The 24,859-nt window shown below is 30.4% G+C and overlaps 1 protein-coding gene across 1 annotated transcript in view; it reads left to right on the plus strand.

Annotated features, from left to right (window-relative positions):
- The window catches only part of LOC148939026 (tyrosine-protein phosphatase Lar-like), a 67,731-nt gene extending 43,707 nt beyond the window's left edge, over nt 1-24,024 (plus strand). Inside the window, exons 7-10 of the mRNA XM_089107343.1 lie at nt 8,693-8,974; nt 16,896-17,288; nt 21,129-21,332; nt 23,794-24,024. Coding sequence (XP_088963469.1) covers nt 8,693-8,974; nt 16,896-17,288; nt 21,129-21,332; nt 23,794-24,024 — 1,110 coding nt within the window. The remainder of the gene's footprint in view (nt 1-8,692; nt 8,975-16,895; nt 17,289-21,128; nt 21,333-23,793) is intronic.
- The last annotated feature ends 835 nt before the right edge of the window (nt 24,025-24,859 follow it).

The raw sequence follows: 24,859 nt of genomic DNA on the forward strand, positions 1-24,859 counted from the left end.
AACGAAAGAACCACAATTTACTCAATTTTAGGATTAAGAGGACGTTAAAACCAACTAAACGGGTTTAATGCATCAAACAGATTTAATGTATTTAATCCATTAGGGTTAAATACATTTAGGATAATATTAGAATGCTCTGAGAAGAAAGTTTTGTGCTTTGTGTAGCTAGTTTTAATCCTCTGGGGTCTCAATATTTTTCATGGTTGCGCCCGAAACAGAAGGATGCAGCTAACTATGTTAGGTAGCCTCTTCAAATTAGACATGTTAGAAAAATTAGACATGTTATTAAGTCTCTTCAAATGAGACATGTGGGTATACACCCACTTGAGGACTGTTTCTCGTTTTCTAATTAATTTTTATGTAAGATATTTTATATTTGGGTATTGCGATATGATTAATGATTTACTTGAGTTTAAATGTGTTAATTGAAATTTATTTCAGATTTCAAACTGCTGACGTCATGTCCGTCCAATGGGATCATCCGATTCCGGAACACCGTAATGGAAAAATTATTATGTACACCGTATTCTTCAACAAAAGAATTGAAAATAGTGTTCCTATTGAAAGAAACACAACAGGATTGAAAGCGGTGTTTCCGAATCTTGAGGAAAATATTGAATACGAGTTTCGAATTCGAGCCTTAACCTCTAAGGGCCCTGGACCTTATAGTGAGCGAATAATTGTTAGAACTGAGAGGGAATTGGTTCGTGCTCCAATGAATATTAGAGCCATGGCAACGTCTTACAATACATTAGAAGTATGGTGGGAAATGGTGCCATCACGTGGCAAAGTTATTGGGTATCAGGTATGAAGTGAATTTTAATGTTTTAGATTTGATATATATATATATATATGTATATATATATATATATATATATATATATATATATATATATATATATATATATATATATATATATATATATATATATATATATATATATATATATATATATATATATATATATATATATATATATATATATATATATATATATATATATATATATATATATATATATATATATATATATATATATAAAATATATATTTGAGAGCTTTGGTTTTATATCGTCTGCTTCGACTCCTCCAGTTTTTAAGTCCTGATGCTATAATTAAAATAGTTTATGCTCGACTAACCGCCTTTTCGCTATATCCAAGTGCGTATTTGAAGGGGAAAGGTGTGGAGGCATATAAAAGACCCCCCCCCCTTCACCTACATTTACGGTTGCAATAATTCTATATGGTTTTCATCATAATTGTAGAAATGGTTCTTGTCTAATAGATACGATTTTTTAAGTACTTCGAAGTATATCAGTTTAAATTTCTGAAGATACTTGATTTTCAAATTCAATATATTTTTTCTTAGGTCCTCCAAAAGGGTTGCAGAAAGTTAAGGTTATCTTAAAATAAATACTGTCTACTGTTGCTTTTTATACAAGTTATATTATATATGCGAGGGAATTACTTTGGCAGGCCCTTTTAAAAACTAAGTTGTTTTCTAGTATTTACAAATAAAATGTTATATTTTTAAAAGTAAAAATATATATATGGTTATCATTCATCATAATCATAAACCTTTTATCACATCGTAGGGTTTATTATATCAGCTATTTAATTCCTATTTGACATGGATAGATTTCATTTCACCTATTTCTTTGGTCACCAATAGCATCGGACAAAAGGCATAAAAAAACATAGCGTATACTCATTTGTGAGGATCGGGGAAAAATTGTTTTTCCCCTCTCCTAAATACATGCACAAAACGTGGAGTCGCCCTGCCCCCTCCCCCTCGTAATTAAACTATCCCTTAAAGCTTAAACTTGCATACCCAGCCATGAGACAAAACAGGATAGATAAGGTTTATTCATGAAATATACACATACGATAATACACTACGCTAATCCCCCCAAAGGTTTCATGTCTTGTAAATGAGACCTGTAGATATACCAACATATGAGTACGAAAATGCCCAATGTCAAAGAGAAAATATACCCCCCAAAGAGAAAAAAATCCCAGTCTGGATCTATCTGCACGCATTAAATAATATCATAAACATCTACTCGTTTATGTATCATTGCTGACGGTTGGGCTCGAACCCATAATCTAGATATCGAGACTTTAACGTTTTAAAATATGAGACAGTCGGTTTTGTAGCATTGTTTTTCATCCCCCCCCCTCCGGAAAGGATTACTGCGAACATGTGTGATTGATAAAGTGAGATACGGATATCTCCAAGTGCTAATTTTAATGTTAATAAATTTTTGTTTATATTAAACTTTATTGATTTATTTTTCTTTGCTGTTTCCTCCTTTTTACTCGTTTTCTTCTGACTATCACTCATTGTTATTTATTGGATGTAATATATTTTCGACTATTGTTGATTTTACTTAGAATATGAAAATTATTTAAATTAAAAAATTAATTATGTTTAATTAATTTTTCAATCTTTTATGTATTATATACTGAAAACGACTTTCAGTGACCTTTAATACCTCATTAAATTCAAAATTTTAATTAATTCTTTGAAATAGACAAAAAGTTGCTTCCCTCAGCTGTTTTTTGAACGAATAAAAAAATTTGATTTTTTGTTATTAGTAAGCCAAACGACCTTGTAGATTCTTTATGAAAAGTGGCCGCTTTCACAAAATTATATTTGACTATGAGATTCTTTAAAATAAAGTTTTGTTTGAAAAAATTAAAAGGAAAGTGATGATTTTCTCATGCTGTTTTTGACAGAAACAGATAAGAACTAGAGACAGGCGTTGAAATTTGCTAGATTAAGCTTCATAGAGGTTTTTGTAGAAAACTATAACTCTTTTGACAACTGTTCCTCTTTTTCAGTATTACAGTGAAAGCTTTCTAAATTGAACACTCGGTAGAGAACACTATTGTTCTTTATGTTACAACTACTTCTTTATTTTTTTGACAATGCTATTATCTTGACAATAGTAGTTTCTAAAATATAATACTGAAAAAAAAATACAAAACTGACAATATTGCTGATATGAACATTTAAATTTCTAATTGTAATAATAATGAACTGTAAAAAATCAATTTGTTTCATATTTTATAAAATTATTCTTAGAATTTTTTACCATAATAAAGACCCGGTAATCTTTGGGTTTGAAGTTATCCTAATGTTATAGGAAAAGTAGATAATTTTGGCATTGTCAATAGTGTCGGTCCGCTCTGAATAATCCCTATTGGTCAATTTAAGCTAATGACATTACTAAGAATGTTGCTTATATGAAAATTAGTATTGTAAACAATAAAACTGAAATGTCAAAATCAATTTGGTTTTTAAATCTTAGGATTCTTATATATAATAGGAAAAAAATAGAATTGAAGCATTGAATTGAAACTAAGTCTTCAATTCTTAGGAATTGAAGCTTTAGTTCTCTAGGAAAAGTAAGTAATCAGAACATTCTTTATAATATCCGATCAGTGAGAGTAATGGCTATTGCATTTGGGCAGCTTAACAAATGTACACTATAATGCACTTTGTGGTGTAAAGATTTTGATGCTGCGTTGTCAAACACAGTGTAAACCATCCTGTTGAGAGGGTGGTTTTGCGGCACTCTATTTTCTTTATATTACAGCTACTTATTTTTTCTCTTGACATTAGTATTATCTTGACAATATTACTGTCGACAATATAATTCTGAAATATAATGGCAATATTGACAATAGTACTGATATGAAAACTTTATTTGAAATAGTACCCTAATCTCAAAAATCAATATGTTTCATATTTATACAAACACAGGCTAGTCGTCCAATTTCTTTTCTTTTTTTTTACTTCAAAGACTCGGAGGCGTTTGGGGTTTAAGCTCTGGTAATTTTATAGGAGCAATAAGTAATCAAGGCATTATTATTATCTTCAGTTCTATTAGAATAATGGCTATTACTGTCGGGCAACTTAATATATATGTGTTATAATGCATTTAGTAATATCAAGATTTTCTATGGTTAGTGAGTTTTTGGCACCCGTTTTCTGTTTTTGAGTGCTGTAGTGATAGTTTTTGAAATTGGACATTATTTTTGTTTACTGTTAGGCTGCGTTGTTTTTTGTTCTTGTTTTTTTTTTTTTTTCGTCAGCTCTATTCGCGATAACACTGTCAACAATATAATGCTGAAATATAATGACAACATTACCGATAATTCTTATATGATTACATGAATTAACAGTAGCTTTGTCAAAAGCAAACGTCATAGCACTGTCAATTGAATGTTGAAAGTCAAAATGTTTCATGTTCTATATAAGCGATCGTTAGTCATGTAATTTAGAAAAATATACTACTAATTTTGATAAAATCACAAAGGGCGTTTAGTTAGAATAAATAGCTCTTTTGAAGGTTCTAAAAAAGCTTTAGCGTAAAGAGTGAGGTATTGACTAGGGGACGAACCCCTCATATAAGTAAAAATTTCTGTTCGTTTTAAGTTTTAATGTTGCTCCTTACTTTCAGTTGAAAAAACTTGTTTTTTTATTTAATTTCTTGTCGTTTTCAAATAATGCTGGGAAATCCGGCGGCTCCTTCATAGAAACTTCCCTTCCCCCATGGCAAATTTCTCCATGGAAAGGTCATCCCACGTAACCTCGTCCCCCACCCCCTAAGCTCCTATTTATCTGTATAGGGCAAAATATCGTAAAATAGGTCAAATTTAACGGGGAGTTGTTTTACCGTTTTTGTTAGGTGTCACCTGGAATTTAGTAGACAATAAAAAAACGTGCTATGGTTAAGTTTTAGGGTTCCGGTTCCCCCTGTTTTTTTTTTTTTGGTTTTTTTTTTTACAGTGCGTTCTTTAATGGTGTTCGTTCTATGCGTTAACCCAACAATTGATAGTTATATAATATCTAAGACTAACAGTATCTCAGCATGTATTTTTTTTGTGCCACAAACTAGGCACCTATGTATAGGGAATGAGGCGTCTGCCCCTGATGCCCTCTGTCTTCGAGATCCCTATCTTGAGATCCTTCGAGATCTAAATCCAAATCTTGAGATCCCACTGTGTCCTCGGCATTTGTTTTCTTATATTTTCTATAGAATCTGCCCATATGGAATGTCTTTTCGCAATTCACCCCCCCCCCCCCGTCCTCCAACCCTCCAACATAAAGTCATCCGTTTGTGTTTGTCCGAAACCTTAATACTGGTAATTTCTTTCTCCCTTTTTTCCAGTTAATGTTGGCAAAAGTTTCTTACTTCTTTGGTGTCTTTCTTTTTCGCACGATTCAATAATTTCTTAGGTTTAGTTTAAATTCAGAGATCTTTGAAGAGGAAATTTTAGTGGAAAAAAAGATATGCACACTAACAAGTACGTTTGGATCTACAGATCGCTTTTTAACTGTTAGGATTCCATTGGAAAATAAAACTGATCTTGGGCTAAGTGTCTCCTATACGTGGATTAAAAGACGATATCCCTGTTTGAACCGACTAGTGTTTAATTTCGTACTCAATATTTTATGGTTTTTGTTGATTAATCTAAGGATTTTTTTTCGCACGTCATCAGATTGTTATCTAAATGATGATTTTCTTTTGTTTTTGATTTTATTAAGTGTCATTTGAATTTAGGTAGATAATGAAAAAAGTGTTAGGTTCAAATGTTAGGGCTCCGGTGCCCCTTGATTTTTTTTTAAAATACGCCTTTTAATTGTGTTCGTTCTATGTGTCTATTATATTTACTAATAATTATAATGTGAGGTATGTATATCCCTTTTATTTTTACAATTGTTTTTTAATAATTAAAATAAAAATTATTTTAATATACCATATATAGAAATCAAAAAAAACAAATCGTATAAAGAAAAGATAGCCGGATCATTTTTAATTATTATTTCGTAAGAACTCACTGAAGTTGAGGTCCAAAGTAAATTCATGTGTTTGTGCTTTTTAAGTTTTATACGACTTGCGTTGGGGTGGAGGGTGGGGCTGTCTTCTGCTCAATTGTCTGAATTTTTTTGTTTATATTATCTTCTTGTCATTCCTTTTTCTTAATGTTTTGATTAGTAAATATTTGCTGGAGGAATTTTGCAAAGTTGACTTAATCTCTGTTTTTCTTGTCTTGAAAGTGAACGAAAGAGGTGTATAAAATAGCTTTGTTTTCAAACGAGGCCCTATTAATAAGTCCTTTAAATATGGTTGCAAGACTAGGTTTCCATTTGACTTGAAGCCTTAACTCATTCCAAATCACCATGAAGATAAAAATAAAACATCATATTCTGTCTCGAACAAATATGAGGGAGTTTACATTCATTCTGCTTTTATCTTTAAATTATACGTTAATTCATTCTTTTTTCTTTGGCTTATTTAACAGTTGACTTTACTTTCATTTTGATTCTACTTTCATGAGGATGAGTAGTTTCGTAAATTCTGTGTCGGAATTGTGGAAGGGTAAAATCATGAATCCTTCACTTTAACTTCTCTGCTTAATTAATATTAATCTCTTGATTATATAAAAGCATTGACCAACAACAACAGAATTAAATTAACAATTTTGTAATTTTTTTTATTGTCTCTCTTTTTTAGGCCTGTTTGTACTTGAATTTTAATTTTTTTTTTCTTTTTATTGCTATTTTATGAAAAATAAAAATTAAGGAACAACTTTGCTCTTTATTCCCAGCGTTTTAGAAAATGTAGTAAACATTATATGCGTCAAGTTGTTCCCAAAAGTTATCCCTCACTATCCCTCACTATATTCTTCACTATTTCAAAAAAGGTAATAGTGTGATCCTAAAAGTCCTTTGATCTATATCCGGTATTCATATTTGCAGTGGTCGTGGGGTTTTTCTCTAGCTTCATATAATTTGGTTAATTAGAGCATGGTTGCCCACAAGGTGGTTAGACTAGGAGTTTTCACTCCCCCCCCCCAGTCCACGGGATATACCAATTAGGTCCGATTGTGTGTCATCTTACTGGGAACATAATCTTTTGACCCTCCTCTACCTCCCTGGGAAGTTTATTGGAGATAACCAGGGGTAAAGGGAATAACCTGTACGAAAGAAATATCCGGTACCTTTAAATGAAAGACTACCAAGCATGATTAAGCAAATGATTATTATTCAATTAAGCAAAACTCGATGAATTTTACGATTCTTCTTTTTAATTCAGTCATAAAAAAACAGTTCGGTGAAAGAGTCCAAAACATTATTGTTTCCATATCTTAATACTCTACGGAAACGCGAGTCAGGTCCTTTTTTCTGGTACGAAGTGTGTTAATTTATACAGAGGCTTTCGGCGATTAAGTCCTTCCGTAGCCCTTTGTGTAAGTCACACAGGGGCCTTTGGGGATTAAGTCCTTGCGTAGTCTTTTTGTGGGTTTTAGCAAAGAGATTAAGGGTATTAGTAGATTAAAAGGAGAAAATTGGGGTACTTTGAATATTGGCTATTATTTGAGAAAATCATTCAGAGGGTTCTTGTTATTTAAAGTTTTTCAAATTCGTTTTTATCGTTATTGAATTATATGTGTATGTTGACATGTTATACCTTTATTTTATAGTATTTTCTGTCGGGTTTATTATGGTCATGTGGCCTTGTTACCTCAAATATTGCGCTTTACGGACATTCGACTATTGATTTAAACCTACTCGGTGTTTCTCTGAAAAAAATCAATAAAGAAATAAAATATCAGAAAAAATCGAAATATGCGCTTACTTACGAGTATGTCAAATGATGTAACTTATCCATGAATTTGATGACTGATTCTTTTTTTTATTGTATGTTTTTTGGTCATAATTTTTATAATTTTTTGTAATTTTTTATGATCTTTTTAATATTTAGTATTTAAGATCTATAAATAAGCAAAGGAAAACTAAACAAAATCAAGTTTACTTAAAAATAGAGAAAAACATGTCTAACTTATCGGCAATTAAATCTGGATTTTAAAAATACAGAAAGAAAATAATACAATGCTTTAAAAGTTTCTTTTAAGCAGTTTATTTGTTTTGAAAAACCCAGATAGAAGTTTGAAGATTTAAATTCTAAAAAATAAACTAGTCCTGCATGGACGACAGATTCCTGCCCTTGGAATATCCAAATTTTATATTTATTCTATTGTGTTCCTATAATTGGCTGTAATAATTCAAAAGCCGTTCTGTTAAAAGGCATAAATTTTTTAGAAGAGCAGAAAAACTAGAAAATATATATTAGTCTTTCAAACAATAATAAGAATTTTAAACATAAGGCAACAAAAATAAGCTCTAGATTCTATCAACACTCATTTTATTTTACAAAGTACGTTTTATTTATATGTAAAATATGCTGCAAAAACTAATTAAACATCACAATCTCCATTTTATAACTGTTTTCTATGAATTTGAAAACGTAATTAAAAGTTTTTTTTTTTTGTTTTTTTTTTGAGCTAACTAAGTACAAAAAAATGGATTAACTAAAGGAATAGATCCTTTTGAGTACACGAATATTAGCTATTAATCCTACTTTTGCAAATGCATTTAACCGTCATATCTGTGACATAACTTCTTTTAAATTACCGCTGCAATAATGTATATATATATATTTGTCTTTTTTAGGACCCCTCCCCCCACTCCTCCCTATGGTTGCCTCTAATGCACATCATGCGTGAAATAAATTTTTATGGGTATACCAGACTTTTTTTTTAACTTCAATTTTTAATGGAAATATCTCCTGAATGAAAATAATAAGCCTCTTGTATTAAGAGACATGTACCGTTTAAGGTATTTTATGCCATGACACCCGTGGAGGACATGGACGAATGGTCGCAAAAAGGTGGTCCCGTTACCCACTCATCAGAGTTGACAGGTCTTGAAAGAAACAGCCAATATGACATCACAGTTGCCGCTAGAACCAAATCCGGCTTTGGAATACTATCTGAAAAAGTGACAGTGACATTAAAACCTGAAGAAGTCCCCAAAGATTTAATAACTCATGATGTTCATACGCAGGTGTTCTTTTTGTCATGGAAACAACCGATTCGATTAAGGCCAGTTGGTTACAAGGTAATTCAATCGAAACCTTTTTTTTTAGCTATGAGTAAATAATGAATTGGCTAAATATAGACATACTGTATGTTTCTCCTCCTTTTCGGTTTTTGTTGCCATTTCTTTTGCTTTTAATTTGCTTTCGAAATTCATTGTTTTTTATAATTTTTCTATTTTTAAAAAAAAATTTTATTTTCAAAATTTTTTATACACTTTTAAATTTGTCATAACTCCATTTTTGTTGGGGTACCAAGTTAGTTCGTAGGTAGTGCATGGGGGATCAGATGGTTGTGGTTTTTTTGGAATTTTGTGGGTATTGTTGGGGATATATCTCCACCTTTTGTATTTTAAAAATTAAAAACAAGAAAAAACTTAAAAAAATAAAAAAAAAAACAAAAATACAAAAGAAAAATAACAACCCTAGGGTATTATGGACTATGAAAATTTGAGAAAAATTGTTTGTCCTCCTTAAAACAAAATTTTAAATAGCCTTGCCTATCCCTGGATTAACGGTAGTTGGTTAAACTGCAATTCAATCTAAGTGTGTAAGAAATTATATATTTAATTGGAATATATTTAGAATTACTTTTATTAGAATATTACAAAAAAAAATTATATTTTAAATTCTCCTTATTGTGAACGGTTGGACGTTCTAAATAAGCATCAAAACAATCTAAAAACGTGAACAATGCAAAATGCAGTTAATTTCATAATATTGCTGTTTAGTCCAAATTTTATTGTCATATCTTATTTCAACACCATTCCAACCTCTTTTCATCCTATTTGAACCTCTCCTTTCCATTTATTTTAATTATAATTTAGCACATTAAAGTTTATGTATATCATTATTAACTACTGTTGAATATGTTGATACGCAATAGTTTGATACGTAGAATCTGATTTAGATGACCTGACTAATTTTAGCATGGCTTAAAGTACGACATCTTACTCAAATAAAGAATATTGATAATATGATCTACGATTAGATGCAACTGAAGCTAGAAGAAGACTAAATGTTTAAGTGGTCTTCACACTTTGTTGTAATTTCCTATCTTAATTGGTAAAGTTACGCTACTTTAAATTTAAGATTCCAAATTTAAACTAGTCATTTAAAACTTAAGTTACCTTAATAATCAATTATACAAACAAACTTAGCTTCAAAAAACAGCAGAAGTATCATAAAAAACTGTAAAAAAAAAACAAAAAACATCAAGCTTGAAAAGCTTTTTCGGAAAAATCCAAAATATATTTTAAAAATTTATTAACCAACAAAGTCCGCTTTTTTTTGCTAATGTAGTGTCAGTATTAACGTTTCACATATTTAAGTAACACAAAAATTTAAGTAAAGTTCGAATCTAATTTGCAGTACCTCCTTCTCGGACAATACTTATTTCGTAAGATTGCGTAAAATAGCGTAAGGTTTTAGTTTATGCTATTGTGATTGGTTGTAAGTTGTAGTGTAAATGAACCATCATTAAATTGAACTGGCTGAACTTAATTTTCGGGAACAAGATAAAACCAGCAAAGTATTAATCAAAAAGTGTTAAAATCTTGTAGGCGTCCATGTTTGAATATCTAGGTGGTATTTTTGGTTAAACAGATTAACTAACACGAAGAAAATCTGTACTTTTGGAGAAAATTCTCCTTCCTATTTATTTCAGAGACAAATCCACAGTATGACTCATGACCTTCAGATCCAGAGTCTAATTTTCTATCATCTGAGTCTGCCATTTTTTATACTTTGTTTTACATATTTTTTTGTTTTAAAACAAACAAATTTTCGGTTTTTGTTTTTCCTTAAAAACACTATGAATTATATAACTCGGTCTTTATCAAGTACAATTTTACAATTTTATTTTTTTTTTTTTATTTTTTTTTTTTTGTGTTCTTGTCTCTAAAAATTACAATCAATTTTCATTCAATTATATGTTTCCCTCGCAAAAAAAAAAATTTTCAACGTCGCAATAAAGGTTTTTTTTTTCCAACTATTACCTTATAAATACTATTTAATAATAATATTACACTTTGTATAAATTATAAATATCACATAAGCAAGTATTAACTGTTATAAAATGGTAATCATAAGTTAGCCATCATCATTATTATAATTGCTCACTAATAGCTAAAATCAGAATATCTTGATTAATAATCTTAATTGAAAAAATAATTTTATTAAATTGAATTAAATTTAATAGATAAATCATGAGATAAATTTTTTGTCTACAAAATACCAAAAAAAGGAAGATCCAAATATATGTTAAAATGTAAAATTAGTAAGTTATGATAAATCATTGTTGTATACGATATATATGTCATGTAATGAAACCAAGACATTTTAATAGGAATTATTCTTCTACCTAAAAACTCTGTTTAAACAAGAACCAGTTCACTCCTTCCTGGTAAATCATAAATGAAAGGAATATTTTTGAAATATTTTTTTTATCTATTTTACGTATTTTTTATGAAATATTTTTCATGAAACACGACTATGTTACCAAGCAACTATATACCAAGCTACTTCACAACATTTTCTTATCTCTATTTAAAGAGGTAATGCTGTAGGCATTTCCCTTGATTTCCGCTGTTCAACAGATTCTTAGTTTGGAACCAAAATCTTTACTAACTAATCTAGATTCACTATATGATATAATGTTTATAAATAAAATATTCAAAAGTGACTTGGAATTAATAAAATAAATGGACTCAAATGAAAGAAGAATGAAGGTAAATAACTCTTTCAAATAACTCGGTAACTTGTTCGGCGATGAATTTGTGCTCTACGAAATACAAAGTCTGAATATACAGAGATATATTATGGTAAATTATAATTTCAAATTATGGTAAGTAACTCCAATTTACGTAAAGATACGTATGGTTTTTACGAAATACAAAGAATGAAGATACAAAAATAAATTGAAATTACGGATCCTTCAGGTTTTGAAAATATAAACAAGTTTGTAAAGTGAAGGATCAGAATACAAAGGATCAAAGCAAGAGCATAAAATAATTGAAACTTACTTAACATATCAGGAGACAAACTTGTTTTACAACATCTTTTAGGCTTTTGATTTGTGGTCACCTTTTGGTCCGTTAATGCTGAAACCAATTGAAAATGTATGTAGAATATAATTTGATTTATATATATATATATATATATATATATATATATATATATACATATATATATATATATATATATATATATATATATATATATATATATATATATATATATATATATATATATATATATATATATATATATATATATATATATATATATATATATATATATATATATATATATATATATATATATATATATATATATATATTTGGAGATGTTTTGGATTTTTCTATTGTTTGTCGTTTTGGCTGTATTTGATTTCGTATTTTATATTGAATAATATTGGTAAAGATTATATTCAAAGGGGTCTGCCAAATATTAGTAAGTGTAATGGTCTTTGTTTTATTTGTCACTATAACTTAATACCACGAAGTTATGTTAAAAGCACATTATATAGTAAAAATTTTCAATTTTTATTAAATTGACAGGTAAATTTTAAAAAAGATAATATTATATATCTACTAGAATTTAAAAATTGTCAATTACAGGATGTGGCAGAAATAATTAACAATATATATAAGAGATTTTTGGGACATAAAACTACAATTACCAATTAAAAAACTAATAATTATCTAGTTCAACAGTGTAATAATGCTACTTGCTCTGTATCTAATCTAACTATTACAATTTTAGAAAATCTGGACATAGAAAAATTTACTAAAGAGGAAAAAAATAATAAATTACGCAAACAAGAAGAGTATTGGATCCATGGTCAGGCTACCGCGTATCCTTTTGGGCTAAATGATCGAGTTGCGAAATACGGAGACATGTCAAATGTAGTTGCTAATTGTATCAATGGGTTAACTGAGCACCCTTCTTTTAATTGCCCCACTAAACGTAAAAACAGATCAAGAGGACATAGGAAAAATAATAAAATAATTATTTAGATTTAAATGCATTTTTAATCGATTTAGGTTACACATTTGAGAATAATGGAATGATTAGTTTAATACAATCTTTAAATAGGTTATCAAAGAATAATTTAATAAAAGTTTTCCGGATTGCAAAAAATAGTACAACATGTAACTCAAAAAATAAATTAATTTATGATGCAGTTTGTATTTTAGCTAAATCAAAATTTAGCTCAAAATACAATAAATCTGAAAATATTGTAAATAATGATAATAGATTATATTTGTATATTAATTTTTGTTCTAAACAAATAGAAGATATTAATTTATCAAGACTCTTAAGCTAGCGGAAAGTAAAGAATACCCTGCCATTTTATTTGGTACATAATGGTAGTCCAATTTTAAAACAAATATTTTCAAAAACAATTAGTCAAAGAATTTTTAACTATAATTCAATACTTAAAAAACTGGACAGGGGGAGTAATTGGAAACCGGTTTGTAATTGTGAGCACTTTTTACCGTATGGGGATTAAACTTATAAGCATATTGTAACGGGGGATTTGTTCATTATAAAGCATCGTGATATTCAAAAGATCATGAAAATGGGGGCTAAGTTCCGTCTTTCTTACCATATGAGGCCAGCAGATATTCTTAGTGGATTAAAGAATGATTTAAATGTATTTATTGATAATTGGTGCAAGAAGGAGAAAATTACTAAAGATAGATTTCAGAATTGGATAAATTTGATTTTGACTAGTGTAAGAAATAACATGTATAGAATTAATCCTACAGATTCTTTGAAAAAATCAATATTTTATAATGCCAATATGAAACAAGCAATTGCTAATTTACAGAATGAATTTATAATTGTACCAGTTGATAAGGCTAGCAATAATTTTGCCATAATTTGTCAGAAACTATTGTTATATTTTATCAAAAGAGTTACAAACAACAAATACATACGAAAAGGCCCATATGGAGGAGAAAAGTTTAATTGAAAATATAGAAGAAAGAAGTTTGAAAAATTTCAATATTAAAATAAATGATAATGACAAACAGTTTCCTTTCTTATATTGGACGATAAAATTTCACAAAAATCCACCAAAACCACGTTTTATTGCTGGGGAAGCCAGGTGTCCAACCAGAATTGCGGCTACTGATTTATCTTTAATTTTAGGTGAAATTAGAAATAAATTTAAAGCATATTGCTCTGGAATTAAAAAATTTTCTAACTTTAACCCATATTGGAGTGTTAATAACTCGTTAGAAGTGATAGATTCTTAGGTGAATGTTTCAGCTAAAAGAGTCGAGTCATTTTATTTTAATAAATTTTATAAAAAATTTTCACTAAATTTATTATTCGAAAAATTGAAAATGGTTATAAAGAAATATTTTATTTTGTCTAATATCGTATTTTTTAAAATTGATACTTTTAATAAAAAAGCCCGATGGACGAATTTCTTTAGAAGCACTATTAATTCAAGATGTTATAGCTTGGATATGGTATGCGATTTATTGGAATATGTTCTATTTAACACATTTATAAGATTTAGTGGGAATTTATATAAACAAACTGTAGGTATTCCTATGGGTGGGAATGCAAGTCCATTCATAGCAGACCTGTTTTTAAGTCAATTAGAATATGAATATATGATAAATAAAAATAGCCCAAGCAGCGTAAAATATAACCTTTCAAATAATAAAAGATATCTGGACGATCTCTTGGTAATAAATTGTTCAGAGTTTATTGAGATTTCAAAAAATATTTATCCACAAGAGTTAATTCTTGAGCCTAGCTATGGGATGGGACACTCCGACCATTTCTTAGATTTAAATATTAATATTTCAAATAATAATAAATTAGTTTTTAAATTATATAATAAAACGGATGATTTTAATTTTGAAGTAATTAATTTTCCATATCTTGAAAGTAATATACATTCAAATATTACTTATTTGGCTTATTATTCCCAATTATTTAGGTATGCAAAAATATGCAGTAATTACAAAGATTTTAAAAATAGATGTAAAAAGCTTAGCGAAAAACTGATCTTAAGATGTTTTTCAGCCAAAAAAATTAGTTGGTAATTCAAAAAATTTAGTTTCATGTATCATGAACTCTTAAGTAAATATACAAAAAAATTATAAGGAAATACTGAAAGATATGTTAATATAAGTTCTTGCATTTTGAGTTTCTAGGGGTTTCAAACAAGCTTGAGGATCTTTAAATTGGTAATTGGTTCCAGATACCAATAAAAGATACATATGTACGTGTTCGTTTGTTCAAGAATTGCCTCTCAGTGAACTCTGGGAGGTGATTGTGGAAGCATTGAAACACTTTCTGTAGGTAATTTCTAGTATTTTGACTAGTATGCATGTATTTCACAGGTTCGGCCTGACATAGGGTTACCATATAGATCTTATGGTAGAGGCGCCACCGTGCTGGGTAAAGAATGTAAAGCCTCGAAACCCGTAAAGGCCGGTGGTATTCTTCTGATGAGTCCTAAATGGAAGGTTTTACTTTGAAATATTTTGCTAGATTTAAGGTGCTTTTGTGGGTAATTTTACAACGACTTACATTTATTGATGACAACTTTGCATGGATTTGGACTTTTCTATTTGGTTGATGGTTTGGGTATACTGTTTGGTCCTAGGTAGTTGGATGGATGTGTAAGGTGAGAGCCTCGTTCAAGTGCACATTTGTCTCAATTGCTGGATTAGGACGAAAGTTTTTTTTTTTTTTTTTTTTTTTTTTTTTTTTTTTTTTTTTTTTTTTTTTTTTGCCAAGTAATTACCTCTTAAACATAATATATATATATATATATATATATATATATATATATATATATATATATATATATATAAATACTGGGCTGTAGCCAAAAATTTTGTCGGGGGGTGGGGGGGGGGGTGGGCTAGATTGCCGAAAAATCAAAGGTTAATAATAGATTTTCTTTTATTATAGATGTAGGAAATAGAGTTTAACCCCATTTGCTTTATAGCTTAATGTCTGGTGCACGAAAAATGTTGTCCCACTTGCTCCCAAATGCAGAAATATTGGTAAAATTACCATTGTAGTTCTCAGTTCAGATCTGTTCTGATTTTGAATCCTGATGAGTAACTTTTAAATTTTACTTTCTTTATTTTATATTCTTACGACTTGGACCATGTTGACTTCTAAGACCATGTAGTCTTATAATTGATGTCAAGTCCTGTTTAGCTACTTGTCTCTTTTTATTCTTCAAAAAAAAGTTGTTTGTTTTTTTTCAAATGTTAGCCTATGATTCTTCTAAAAAATTGAAGCATGACGAATCTCAATTTATAGTACTTTCTTAATATTCAATATATCATTTACTTTTATTTGACTTAATTGATTTCATTCATTTAATTCAATTATTAAATTTATTACGTGTCTATCCTTCTTCCAATGTTGAAAAGCCCAGAGATCAAACTGCTTCCTGAGATTCTCATAATACCCCCTATTTTGTTTCTTTGTTCTCGTAAAAAGGTACAAATAATCTCATTCTCGGACATATTTCAACAGTTTCAATGGGCCCACTTTTTTTTTACTTTTCTATTCAGTGCCGTAGTTCCTTTTTTTCTTGGTATGGTAAGAATATTATTAGATGAACATTTGGACCCACTAAAAAATATAGCTTAAACTGTTCTCCCCCCCCCCTCCCCATTTGGATTATCATAAATATAATCAGTAATCGATTGACCTAGACTGATTTTTGTAAAACTCCAACGCCACATTTGCCTTTTGATCATTTACTTCTACAATAATTATTTGATGATGCAAGTAGGCTAAGGTTTTTTTTTATATCATGACATTGTATTAGAACCTAGACCTTCATTTATCCCCCCCCCCCTCGAGTATGGCGTTGCTTTGAAGATCTGTCCGAATATCATCAAAAATTGATTCAACATCGTATTCTTTTTAAGTATGTTATTTTTATAGGTAACTTACGATGCAATAAAAGAATTTGTTGACGCTCAGGGTATAACACAAACCGTTAACATACCAATGACCACAATAGATGTTCCAGCGCAAAACACTTCGATGACGTTAAACGACCTCACTCCATTCACGACCTATAACGTTAATGTCAGTGCTGTTGGATCTGATAAAAGCTATCGACCGCCTAGCCGTCTTACAGTAACGACTCAGATGGCAGCACCGCTGCCAATTGTAAATCCAGATTTTTATGGCGTTTTTGATGGTGAAGAAATTGGTGTTATTTTGCCTCAGGCGTCCGAAGAGTATGGACCTATTAGTCATTATTTCCTCGTTGTTGTACCTGAGGATAAGAAAAATATGAACAGGAATCCGGATACATTTTTAACCCACGAGGTAAAATACGCTCATAGGCATATTAGCTTGATTTATTTAATAATTTTATTCGATTAATATGGTATTAATTTTGTTTTATCTGAGAGAGAGAATTTATTTTAGAAAACACAAAAAAGAAAAAATTACAAAAAAGCCTTATGGCTAGTGCGGCCATTCTCGAAACTACAAAACAAATCACTCATCAATTGATTCCCCTAAAAAAACAAGAAACAAAACAAAAAACAAGCCAAAAAAATCATCACATGAGACTGTACTGTACTAATCTAGCATAACAACCCTATTGTATACTATTTCCCTTCTTTGTCTAAAAAAAGAAGAAAAAACATAATTATAAATACCAAGCAATGGTCCCTATATCATAAGCAAGGGACTCCCATATAGAATGAAGAAAATGGCAAATCGAAAGTGCAGACCTTGTAGACCTTTCAGTCGGTTTTCCAATTACTGACGAATTCCTTGTCCCATATTCAGGCTAATATCTCTCAAACACACCAATCAAACATTCGGGTGTATTTATATGCAATATATCAAACATAAAAAGAGCCTTAAAAAATTAAAAAGACCTGAAACTGGTAAAATATTAATTTTTTATAACTATCTCTTACTGATATACGATTGTCACAATTAATAAGAACCGAATGGCCGAATTTTGGAGAACACGTGGTGACTTCAAATGTGTTTGAAAAGTAAATGACCACACCGAACAACACTAAAACACTAAAAACAAACCTTTTAACACTAAGACAAACCTTTCCACTGTTTTCATATACAAATAACATATGCCTTTGTCCTCACGTACAGTAGCATACTGACAGTAGCATTCGTTTTAAGTTTTGATGTTGCTCCTTACTTTCAGTTGAAAAACTTATTTTTTTATTTAATTTATGATCTTTCTTTAAATAATGCTGGGAAACCCATTGCCCCCTTCATAGCAATGTCCCTTCCCCATGAAAACTTCCTTCGCGGAAAGATCTTCTCACATAACCACGGACCTGAAACGTGGTGAGTGCACATGGTGACTTCAAATGTGTTTGAAAAATAAATGAACACACCGAACACAATAAATCAAATAAGGGTGGACAATAGAAAAATATATCAATCAAAGTATATTAACTGGCAATAAGCATTTCAACTTTCTCCAAATTCCTACACTCCGAGCAATTTTAGATGATATGCGTTGTATTTACTTTGAGAAACTAAGAGTCTTATCCACTATTACACCGAGATATTTCACAGACAATACACGCTCAATACGGTAAGATCCGACATTTAATTCCTTTAACCAAGGATAATGATCTGACGATCTAGAAAAAATTGCCCAATGGGATTTCTTGTAATTCAGCTTAGGTGATTTGAAGATGGTTTTCTAACCTTTTTTTTTTTTTTTGTCAAAACATACTCTAAACAACCATAATTAGCATATTGTTTCCACATATGAAGACGTGCAAACCGTTACTTGAAGATTGTTTACACATTTTGAAGTTGTTCCTAATTTTGTTTCCACAAAATATACTATAACCACTATTGCTTGTATATTGTTTGCACATTTGAAGATGCGCAAAATATTACGTGAAGATTGTTTGCATATTTGATGATTTTTTTTTTTTTTGCACATAACCTACTGTAATCAGCTATTACTTGCATATTGTTTGCATATTTAAAGATGTACAAATATTACCTGAAGATTGTTTGCACTTGGATGATTATTTTCTCTTTCTTTATTTTTTTTGCACAAAACGTATTCTAACCAGCTATAGCTTGCATGTTGTTTGCACATTTGAAGTTATGCAAACTAATACTTGAAGATTGTTTGTACATTTGAGGATTGTTTCCTAATTTTTTTTTGCGCAAGATATGCTATAAACAATTTTTACTTCGTTCTAGGTCAACTATTGTAACTTGTAAGATGTTAAGTTAAAAAATCTAAACTTTGTAAAAGTGAATATACTGGATATTAGTTTCGTAATGAAAAGGTTATTTGAACACAGGAGATCTTTTCAGGTCGGTAAGACTTTAACTTTAAGGCCTGACAATAATTTTTTCGTATTGGCATGTTTTTCGAAGCTAATGATGACTTTGGCCTTAAACCAAGCATCTAGATTTAAATCTTGGCTAAGGGATATGAAACTCACCCAGAATTCTGTTTACTTCCTTTAAAAATTTGAAATCTATAATGTCTTAACTCCCGTCTTTAGTCACTTTCAGCGTTTATTTTATTACAGTCATACCTCAAATATAACAGCCTGGGATTAATCTCCTCGGGATTCGTCTTTTGGACAAAAGCATTACCCCTTGATAACTCCTCTGCCCTTGCTATGTTGGCTTGAATTTAAGGTCCTATTTTACCGAGTCATAGAATTCGTCCTTCTGAATATCAACTAGCAAGAAAGTCTTTTCATTTGACTATCTCTGAAAGCTTTTTTGAACCTCATGATCCTTTTTGGTAAGCCCCTCGCCTTCCTTTCTAATTTTATTGTTTGATAGAACAACAAGACAATCGAATAGTCTGTCTTCATTATCGGGTTTGTGGCGAAAAAATCAGGTAGCTGAAGCGGTCTACACTGCTCATTTTCTCATCCCTTTTTTCAAAGAACGTCGAATATATACGCCCCTTTATAATATCTAATTATATAATATCCCTTATTATATATCTAATGTATCCAGCGTGCGTAGCTGTGTTGGCCTCAGGCAGCTTGGTGCTGTGGTGAGTTGTTAGTAGTAGTAGTAGTAGTAGTATAAATGGCTACAGTGATGACAGTTTTGAAATATGGTTCTGAAGCCTGAGCGCTCCGAAAATGGATGGAGATTTGCTAGATGTTTTCCAGGGAAATTGCTTAAGGATTGTTCTGGGTACCCGGCTGACTGACCGTATTGTAAAAAAAAATAGGTTGTACGAAAAATTTGGTTCAATACCACTCTCTAGGGGTATAATGAAAGAAAGGTTGAAGTGGCTAGGGCACGTTGTGCGGATGACGGATGACAGATTGCCGAAGATTGTCCTTTCCGGTCAACCGTCGAGGGCTAAACAGAAAGCAGGTTGTCCGTGGTTGGGGTTGGAAGATGTCGTAAAGGAAGATTTAAGGGAAATGAGGACTTCGTGGGAGGGTGTAAAAAGGGAGGCTTTGAATAGATTGGGATAGAGGAGGAGCGTGCGTAGCTGTGTTGGCCTCGGGCGGCTAGGTGCTGCGGTGAGATGTTAGTAGTTGTAGTAGTATAAATGGGTGGTTGTATATGTATTTTTTTTTCTCCGATTTGGTTGTAATAGAGTGATTTCACCTTTGTTTTTTCTCTTTTTTTTTCTTTTAGCTGTGTCTGTTGAGTTCCCTATTCCCTGATGGGTAATATGGAATCAGCTGTTTTTCTCTTGTTTATTATTTGATTTATTCTACATTTTGTCTGTCCTCTTTCTCTGTTTTCGAGATTTGGAGCTTACTCCGGGGAGGGGGGGGGGAGGATATGTGGTTGTGTGACTATTTTGTGTTTTTGTTATTGTACACATTTTTGATATAGTAGGCTACTGATCATGATAACATGGACAATATATATATATAAGTAGGTATGTAAGCCTGGTAATTAATATATAAAGTACGTATGTACGGTATATAGTATAGTATGGTATGTATATAGCAGTATAGTATGTACGGATCACATTTAATTTTTTAGCTTATTAATTATTTATTTTTAATTATAAATTTGTCATTTATAAGTTATTTACTTAGTTGAATGTTCCTTTATTCGTTAATAGCTGTTATTATTTTATTTTTTTAGTATAGCCTTGTATTTTTTCTTCCAATAAACATTACATCATTACAATGTTTTTAGACAATATAATATTTTCAGTTGGTAAATTCCGGTCGATCTTCTGCGTCTAACAAATTGGAGGATACGTCTCCCTACATAGCGGCCAGATTTATTCGAAGGAATGTACCATACAATTTCATACTTGGAGATGGAAAAGAATATAAGGGCTTTGTTAATAAACGGCTTGAAAATGGGAAAATCTACAGAATTTTTCTCAGAGCGGTTGTTGACACACCTCAGAAGGTACATATAGTGGTACTCTATGGTTGAGATTGCCCTTCCTTTTCCTAAGTTTTTTCTTTCTTCTTTGTTTTTCTCTGTAAACATTTGATTGTCAAAAGTAGAACTGAGACAGTAGTAATTGTCCTTTTTGTAGATTAAAATATTTGGCTAAATCCCTTATTACTGTGTCATCAAACTTTTAGGAGATGGTCTTATTCGATTTACTAATTGTTATTTTTCTATTTTTGCTGTCATTATCTTGGAAGCATGCCTTATCAAGCTTACCGTTGGTGTACTGCTGATTTTTTAAAAGTGTTTTATTAATCAGGCGTTTTTTTTTTGGGGGGGGGGGATAGTGACAATTTTTAGGGAAAGAAGTGACAATAAAATAAACAAATTTTATACGGTAATTTGAATAGGAAGTTCCCTCAAATTTGGGAAACTTTAAGACTGGGGGGGGGGGGCTCGAGGTTTTCTTGCGTCCGTTCCTGGTTAAAAATATTATAAATCTTCAAGCATAAGTATTCTGGGATACAGTTATGATAAAAGTCTTTTGAGAAATTTTTTTTTTTTTTTTTTTTTTTTTTTTTTTTTTTAATACGTTAAATTTATTTCGGAGCACTTTCGTAAGTAATAAATCCCAAGTTTGCACTTTGTCAGAAGTATATAAAAATTTATTAAACTTAATAGCAAAAAGTTTCATCATTAGAATAAATATACTAATAATGCGTGGCACATTAAAGTAAACACAAAATTGTCTTTCATCCCTAAAATAAATGTCGTTTGTTGCTAAATATGTTTTTTGGCAAATTATCACTTGATCTTATTGCAAAATTGGTCTTTGATAATAGTTGCGATCTGGATTGGTAAGAAGCAGAGTTGTCATCCCTAGTGATTTATCACTATTTATTATGATTTTTTATATTGCCTAAAGAAAAAATTACTAAATCAGCCCATAAATCACTAGACAATTCAAAAACATCACTAAATCAATCAAAAAATGACTAAAATTTAGTGATTTTATTTTTATCAGGTGGCAACCCTGGTCAGAAGTAACTGGTGTATGCATTTGAATTTTCTGTGGCATATTTTGCTTTCTGTTTCTTCTTTTTTTATGTCAATTTTATAGTGCCAAGCCACTTAGGACACTTAGAACATGATAAACAACTAGTCAGCCATTTATTTACCTCAATTAGTTTGATTTTAATTGCTTTTATTCATTACTTAATTACTTCATACGACTTTCACCCCTAGTCAACCAACTATTAATTTTCTTCCTAGAGTTGTACCTGATGGACCTTTTGTAAATTTCCGTAGCCTTTCGTCCCAGTTCTTTTTTTTCTTTTTTTTTTATTCTGAAATAGCCTCAGACCCTTTCTGGGTCTGAATGACACATGAATGCCTTTCTATGGGTCAATAAAAATAAAATAAAAGATGAAAATGTTAAAAACAAGCTGTAACTTCTTTTGTTCAACAACTAATTATGTGATTTTGTTTACGTTCCAAGAGCCAGTTATCAGTAATTGTAACTACAATTAATTAACTACTTAATATTACGTTCATTTTAAAACAGAAGATACCTGAAACATAAATACACCATTGCATGCGTTGAAGGAATTACAGCGTTAGGCCTTTTACTAATTGTGAATATCCAAGCCGTTAAATTTGTATATATCCTCCATTAAAATTCTTTTGTTTTTTACTTTCTGAAATAAGCACATCTCCAACGCTTCTTAGGTCGTTTTGTTGCTCATCTCTTTGGACGTCTCTTTTGTCTCGTGTCTTAGGTCTTTCATTTGTTTTGAGGAAACACGAAAATCGTCCTAAATCCTCGGCTGCTTCACTTTGGGAGCAGATGAAGATTGGTAATATTTTCTATAACTTGATAATAATTGACTATTTGATAATATTCTGTAGTTTAACAATGTTCTCTACATTTAATAAAATATCTGGACGTATGGATGTAATCATTTTTTAATAGAATAACGACCCCAATCCCCCTCAAAGTTTGTTATGAGATAAATGTAAGTATAAATGTGTAAAAACGAGTCAAGGGGCTAGGCCATATGAAAGTTTATGGAAAGACACTAATTTTCGGCCTACGATAATTATGTTTCTCAAATCTGACGTCTATAAATTTCTTGTTCTTTGTATTGGTTCGAATTTTAGCCCCCCCCCTCCCTATCCCTTCCTCTCAGTGAAATAAGTCTCTTTGCGTGCCTCTCCGTAGATGTCGGATATTATCATTTATTTAATTACCTTTTATCACTTTGTTAACGAGCAAGAATATTATTCCAAGAATAATCTTCCCCGGGAGTTAACTCATTTTTCGGGGGAATGTTAATCAGTATTCTTATGTTAATCATTTGTGATACAAATAACAAACTCATCATTCAATACTGCCTTTATAATATGCATCTTATGTACGATAATGTTTTTGACGCCCATATAACTTGTCTCCATGGTACAATTTCTATTTTAGCATCTTGATACATCAAGTCAGATGTCGGAACCATTATCGTTGGACATGAAGGAAGCTCCCCCTGGAGAACCTCCCCAGAGGCCAAACCCCCAGGTGCCCTTAGACTCTACTATTATCCCTTTGAGTAGGGATCACTCGGAAGCAGGAATTTTCTGGATAATGGTAGCAATTTTCGGGGCCCTAGCATTAGGTCTTCTTGTAACGATGTTGTTTGTCTGCATTAAAAGGTAATAGGAATCCATTAGTATTTAGATTGTATTTTCATCATGTTAAGAGTCCCATTCAAAAACTAGATAAGCAACATAAACATCAAACGAAGGGGAACACATTTTGTGGTTTTAACAGGAAATATTCCGATCTAAGCGAAGATTCTGTGACACGGCTTATGAAACAGCAAATAATATTATAATATGAAATATTGTTTTAAGCTGGGAAAGCATTATGCTGATCTTCCAATAAATTTTGCCTTATATATATATATATATATATATATATATATATATATATATATATATATATATATATATATATATATATATATATATATATATATATATATATATATATATATACATATATACATATATATATATATATATATATATATATATATATATATATATATATATATATATATATATATATATATATATATATATATATATATATATATATATATATATATATATATATATATATAATACGTTCAATGTTTTGATTGGGATTTTTACCTGTTATTATATTTTAATTTATTTTCGATCATTCGAAATTAAATTCTAATAATTTCTTTTTAATCTTCCACTCTATGGGAGGATAAAAAGAGGACTGAGGGAGGGAGTTTTTTGGATTGTATATAAGAGAGGAATTGGTATATTTTGCATTAAGGGATAGAAGTTTTATGCGGATTTAGAAGTTGAAAAGATGGTGGGTACAGGTATGACATATTGGAACCATTTTCGATAATTTATTTGGATATTTATTTCGATTTAAGGGTGTGTCTTTGTTTATAAATGTCATGTTGTTGTATTTTTGGGTTAACTATGGCCTATAAATGTTTGTAGTTTTA

The sequence above is a fragment of the Artemia sp. Qi Xiang Cuo genome, unplaced genomic scaffold, assembly GCF_049724085.1.
Source record: "Artemia sp. Qi Xiang Cuo unplaced genomic scaffold, ASM4972408v1 HiC_scaffold_22, whole genome shotgun sequence".
Lineage (NCBI taxonomy): Eukaryota > Metazoa > Arthropoda > Branchiopoda > Anostraca > Artemiidae > Artemia > Artemia sp. Qi Xiang Cuo.